This window comes from Salmo salar, chromosome 04, assembly GCF_965601325.2.
Source record: "Salmo salar chromosome 04, fSalSal1, whole genome shotgun sequence".
Classification (NCBI taxonomy): domain Eukaryota; kingdom Metazoa; phylum Chordata; class Actinopteri; order Salmoniformes; family Salmonidae; genus Salmo; species Salmo salar.
In genome coordinates, this window is record NC_138294.1 from 75,190,731 (window position 1) to 75,197,501 (window position 6,771).

Sequence of the window (6,771 nt, forward strand, 5' to 3'; positions counted from 1 at the left end):
AGGAGACAGATTTAAAGAAGGATTTTTGAGCCTTGAGACAATTGAGACATGGTGAGGGTGAATGGGCAAGACAATACATTTAAGTGCCTTTGAACAGGGTATGGTAGTAGGTGCCAGGTTTGTGTCAAGAACTGCAACGCTGCTGGATTTTTCACACTCAGTTTCCCGTGTGTATCAAGAATGGTCTACCACCCAAAGGAGATTCAGCCAACTTGACACAACTATGGGATGCATTGAAGTCAACATTGGCCAGCATCCCTGTGGAACTCCTTCGACACCTTGTAGAGTACATGCCCAGGCAAATTGAGGCTGTTCTGAGGGCAAAAGGGGGTGGTGCAACCAATGTTTTGCCGAGAATGACGCAAAGCTCTCCCGGGACTGCGGCGCAGAAGAAGTAGCCCACAGAGAGAAGCACGAGATTGAACTTCACTCAACTTTCTAGAGCAGTGGTCACCAACCGGTCGATCCCAATCGACCTCCAAGGCATTCCTAGTCGATCAAATCAAATTCATTTATATAGCCCTTCTTACATCAGCTGATATCTCAAAGTGCTGTACAGAAACCCAGCCTAAAACCCCAAACAGCAAGCAATGCAGATGTAGAAGCACAGTGGCTAGGAAAAACTCCCTAGAAAGGCCAAAACCTAGGAAGAAACCTAGAGAGGAACCAGGCTATGAGGGGTGGCCAGTCCTCTTCTGGCTGTGCCGGGTGGAGGTTATTACAGAACATGGCCAAGATGTTCAAATGTTCATAAATGACCAGCATAGTCAAATAATAATAATCACAGTAGTTGTCGAGGGTGCAACAGGTCAGCACCTCAGGAGTAAATGTCAGTTGGCTTTTCATAGCCGATCATTGAGAGTATCTCTACCGCTCCTGCTGTCTCTAGAGAGTTGAAAACAGCAGGTCTGGGACAGCTAGCACGTCGATCGACAACCATTTCTGTAAAAAAAACAACTATAAAGCCTGGTGTTCCTATTTTTTTTAAATTATATTTGTCTCGGGCTGTTAGCAGTAGGTGCACCTGATTCAGCTGCCTTGTGCCCCGGGTAGGCGAACGGTTGCCATTTTGAACCATTTCATGTGTCTGAAGATACAAACTCTGCCTTCCCAACGGCCCGGCACTATAGACCTACCACTGGCCAATCGGATGGCTCAGATTACCGTGTCTGCAGTAACGTAGCAGGCATAAAAGAAAGCTACAGCAAAGTTGATGCTGTGAGATTTCAAAGCGTTTAAAACCATGACTAGAGAGAGGCTGTCAACAAATACAGCAAATAGCTGCTGTGAGTTCATGTTTAAGTTCTTACTCAGCACTGTCATCCCTTTTATAAGCCATAAAATGTGCATTCTTCCTATTTCCACTCAGTGCTACAACAAGCACTGCAGCAGTAATGAATGATTAAGAAAGTAAATATATATATAGGCTTGAGTTGTTGTTATTATTAGCAGCTTGGGTCTTTTTGAATATCAATAAATATTTCACTTTCTCTATTCATAGGAGTAACAACATGAATTTGTGCATGAGGCAGAAATAATGCAGTGCAATTCGAGTTTTGCCATCAGCTGGAAGATGGTGTCCCTTTTTGGTCAGTGTCAGTGGAGGAAAGGGAGAGCGGAGGGATGTTGAGAGGTTGACCCTCAGTCTGCTGCTCTCTTCCTCCGCTCTCCCTCTCTCCCTCCTCCGCTGAGACCATCAGATGCAGGCACCATCAGCCCATTAAAATAAAAATATAAAAAGCAAATTATTTAAATGTACGCTCACTCAGCTGTGCCTCACAAGTAATAAAACAACGGATTTATTACCGGTGTGATCATATAGCCTACCTCAAATTTAGAAATATATATTTTTAAATGGCCTGAACAACAATGCATTGGCAGGGCAATTCAAGCAAAGCCAATATGCGGTGATAATGTATCGGGCCTATAGCTGACTGCACAAACCTCATTGCTACAGTACTATTTTTAATTGGTTAATGTTGCATAGGCTTACATTCTTTAAGTCATGTAAAAAAAAAAATCTGAGCGGTAGATCTTGGCTTGTATTTTGACTCAAAGAGATATGGATTCAGAAAAGGTTGATGACCATTGTTTTAGAGTTTCTCCTGTTAACACAAACAACATTTCCCTTTACTGTGGCAATTGTGATTGAATCAACGCAATAGCCACTTTCAATGCAACATACTGAAACAAAAAACTATGCAAGAGAATTTGTTGTAGATAGAACGCATCGGAGTAGGATTCTATTGCATTGACACGTACTACTCATCCCGTACTCTACAGAGACCGGTTGGACATAAACAATCAGAGCTGCAGTAGGCCTATACACAAATATACCTATCCAATATATATGGATCTGTGTCATTTACTTTGAACTGGAGTGTTTACAGCATGAGCGGTCGTTGATGCATTTGTTTGAGATCAAAGCGAGAGCTGCATGTAGCCACGTGTGCACATTCTGTTCATATCCTTTGCTAGTTAGTGAGTTATTAGCCCAGGTATAGATCATTTGTAGTCAACAATAGGGGAGTGATTGCTGTTGTTGGAAGCACAAAATGTGTACATTTAAAAAAAAAATCTATAAAAAAGTGAGTCAGGTAAAGAACTTTTTTGGGTCATAAAGGGGCTGTTTTTTTTCACCTTTATTTAACCAGGTAGGCCAGTTGAGAACAAGTTCTCATTTACAACTGCGACCTGGCCAAGATAAAGCAAAGCAGTGTGACAAAAACAACAACACAGAGTTACACATGGGACAAACAAACATACAGTCAATAACACAATAGAAAAATCTGTATACAGTGCAAATTAAGTAAGGAGGTAAGGCAATAAATAGGCCATAATGGCGAAGTAATTACAATTTAGCAATTTACACTGGAGTGATAGATGTGCAGATGAGGATGTGCAAGTAGAAATACTGGTGTGCAAAAGAGCAGAAAAACAAATATGGGGATGAGGTAGGTAGTTGGTTGGATGGGCTATTTACAGATGGGCTGTGTACAGGTGCAGTGATTGGTCAGCTGCTCTGACAGCTGATGCTTAAAGTTAGTGAGGGAGATATAAGTCTCCAACTTCAGTGATTTTTGCAATTCGTTCCAGTCAACGGCAGCAGAGAACTGGAAGGAAAGGCGACCAAAGTAGGTGTTGGCTTTGGGGATGACCAGTGAAATATACTTGCTGGAGCGCGTGCTACGGGTGTGTGTTGCTATGGTGACCAGTGAGCTGAGATAAGGCGGAGCTTTACCTAGCAAAGACTTATAGATGACCTGGAGCCAGTTGTATTTTGAGACAGGCTTGAATAAGCTAAGTAGCCAAAAGGCAGAGGGTAGCATAATTTGTCTGATTCTCTGTAACAATGGTATGGGAATAATAATGCAGTTTATTTTGTAAAGTGGTTTCTTGCATCAAACAACACAACAATATTTCTGGTCACCTCTTTGTCTGAAGGACAAGTGGATTAACAGGTTAATGTCGATCCCTGCATGTTTTTTTTTCAAAAGTCTCATGGAATGTATGCCTACATTGAACACCAGACATTGGCTGCTACTGTAGACTGAATGATAGCTGTTCTATCGCCATGTTAAAATGTTATAGGATGCAGTTTTCTCCATTGTTTTTTATGGTAGGCCACTCTGGTAGGCCTACATTATGATCAAATAGCCACAGTAGCCTACTTGGCCACTGTCTGAAACTGTAACTTAAACTGGGTACAGCCTCAGTGTTCACAGTAAACGCGCGTTGAGTGCAACTCAATATTAAGAAGGTGTTCCTAATGTTAGGTATACTCAGTGTATATCCTGCCTGCTAATTTACAACTACTCAAAGAAGGCATGAAGCTTCAGCACAACAAGCACATAAGGCCAGCCTTTTCACATCACGTGTAATCACATCACCTTTCTTACACTGGTAGAATAATTATTTTTGTTGATCTGTGCTTATGGTACCTACGGAAGTCTATAGTTTATGAGTGCAGGAGTACAGTATTTGCAGGGAACGAAGCAACAGCCGCTCTGCGGCAGCAACAGTTGGCTCTCAACAGTCAGAGTTAGCTACGCCACAGACAGGGAGACGCACAGACATACCGGCACTCGGCAACCACAGATGGAAGGAAAAGGAGAGTGGAGAAGAGAAGGTCAAAAAAGACACAGCCACACCAGATGGCCACTCGGCAACCAGACACTGAAGGAAGGAATTAAGGAAGAAAAAGAGGACAAAAGAGAGAAAATGTCTCTACTCACTTGAGTCGTCCGAGTCATAGCCCTCCACGTCCGGTTCCTCCTCCTTCTTGCCGGTCACCGCGGGTGTTGGGGCGGCGGCACCGCCAAACGCCCGATCCGGGTCGTCGCCGGTGTGGGAGCGGGCCGGGTCATCCCCAGAGTTGTGGCTGGCGGAGGAGGAGCGCAGCGAGCCGGCCCGGCTGAGGGCTGGGGGTGCTGTCGGGGGGAGACCCCGCGGGTAGCGGGGGAAGTAGTCAGAGATCTGCTTGATGGGCTGGATGGGGCCAGGGCACACGTCAATGGCCATGTGCTCCTGGATGCTGATGGTGGTCTTCTCGCCTTTGCGTTGTGTCATGCATGCGGTCCCTTGGAGCGCCCACCCAGCCCAGTCAAGACCCAGTCAAAACAATAACTATTCCCCAGGTGTCCCCAAATACACAAAAAAGGCTCCTCGAAAGTAAACACCAAAGCCAGCCAGAGAAAAAAAACTGAAATTTGAAGTTGCTCCTCTGAAGTCTATCCCTGAAGAGAAAGCCAGTAGCATGAGTGGAGAGAGAGCTCCTGGCTGTGAGTGAGATGAGTAGGTCCTGGTGACTCCTCGGACTCCCCCCCTCTAGCTTGTGCTGCACTGGGCTACATGGAGAGCCGTGGCTGGTCCACCCTGCACACTCTAACCATGCTGTCTGTCTGCCTCACACACTGCTGCCTGCCTGCTCTCTCTACCTCTACTCCACACCCTGCACACAGCTACCGTTTGTTTGTGTGTGCGCAAGAGAGTGAGAGAGAGAGAGCGAGAGGGGGTGTGGGGGATGGGGGGGGATTAGTGAGGAAGGAGGTGGGCTCAGCTGATGTCACCTCTTAGCAACCGAGCGGTAAACAGGGACCGCCGGTGTGGGTACTTAATTATGCTATTAGTCCCCATCCATCTGTCAGAGAGCGGGAGGCTCTGCCGTGTGTGTGAGAGAAAGAGCATAAAGAGAGAGACTGCAGAGAATACCTATGCGTGCGTGTGTGCGCATGCCTGTGTGCTGTGGAGTGAAAGATAAAATGTGCGTCTTTGAGGGAGCGCGTCTCTGTTATAGGAGCACTACCGCAAATGTAAGTGTGTGTGTGAAAGAGAAGTAAATAGCTCCGTGTGAGTGTGGGGACTGTAGAGTTTAGGCATAATGTGTGTCTGTAAGGAAGAGTGTCTGTGTACTTATGAGGAGTGCAAGCGTTCATGTGCGTATATATGTTTGTGAGTGAGAGAGAGCGAGCGAGCTAGCGACAAAGAGAAAGGAAGAAAAAAGAAAGAGGCAAAGTGTTTTGTGTGTAACACACAGGGAGAGAGTCGGGCCCTGGGGTATCTTTGACCAGCCCATGTTTGGAATGAGCAGTGAGACAATTAAACATTGGTCACCTTCTATCAAACGAATCTCTAGAGCAACAGGTGCTGAATAACAAAGATCAACATAATAACAATTAAGAATTGAAAAATGGAATGTCTGTGTTATCGAGTGGTAACATTAGCTGTGTTTAGATAGGCAGAACAATTCTGATATTTCTTTCACTAATTCGGCTCTGAAGAAAATTCTGATGTGAAAAGATCTGATGTGATTGGTCAAAAGACCAATTAATGGAAAAAAGATCCAAATTGGGCTGCCTGTCTAAACGCAGCCTTAGAGCCCAGATTGTTGTGGGTTCAATCCCCACAACCACCTATGATGTTATCAGGTCTTAATTTAAAATCAGTCCTTTTCAACTTTTCTAAATTAACTCACCGTTACGTAGAATGGGCAAACGACCTCCCCCTGTGTGGGACGTCATTACTGTTTTTGAAAATCACTGAATTTTTGAAGGACATTTTCTTTGTACTTTTTTTGACTACATATCATTAACAAATTGTCGTTGTCATAGTGGTATGGTGCTGGAGATAATGTATGAGTTTAAAAAGTAGTGAAATATCCATTTACATGTAAAAGAAAATGTAACTTTAAATGCCTTCTGCAAAGCACTGTGTTTGTAAATGGCCCACAAACATTGATTCTGTGTGTTTTTCAGATCTAGACTGTCCTCAGCCTTGGTTGTTCATCGTGGCTGTTGACACAGGTAGCGTGACAATGCTGACAAAAGTGAACAGCAGCTGTCAAAGACAGCAACATTTTTCTTGTTGCCTGCTCAAAATGAAAATGGTGAAGCATCGATCACACTGGGAATGTAGACATCTATAAGAGTGACTTTCACCTCACTTAAAAGATCATGAGTCCACATGACATCTGACAAGCTTGACAGGAGTCAGAAAAGTCATGTAATCTATTCATCAACAAATCACCTGATCAAGCAATCTGTCAACCTGCCAATCAAAATGTACATTAAAGAAAACTATTGCAAAAATAACCAGCAAAACCATAAAATACATGTCCTAATTTAAATATAAATGAACCCCTTTTGACTGACGTTTAGCAATTCAGAACAATTAAGCTATTAATGAATCAGCGGTGTGTGGTGGCCATTCTTTGAGGGAAATACTCAATGAGAGCAAATCTCATTAATTCCCAATCCATTTCTGACAATACCT

The 6,771-nt window shown here is 44.0% G+C and overlaps 1 protein-coding gene across 1 annotated transcript in view; it reads right to left on the minus strand.

The window, feature by feature from the left end:
* Nucleotides 1-4,971, minus strand: part of LOC106603746 (double C2-like domain-containing protein beta) — a 185,487-nt gene extending 180,516 nt beyond the window's left edge. The window contains exon 1 of the mRNA XM_014197802.3: nucleotides 4,236-4,971. Within this exon, the coding sequence (XP_014053277.1) occupies nucleotides 4,236-4,569 (334 nt within the window). The 5' untranslated portion in view covers nucleotides 4,570-4,971. The remainder of the gene's footprint in view (nucleotides 1-4,235) is intronic.
* Nucleotides 4,972-6,771: the final 1,800 nt, after the last annotated feature.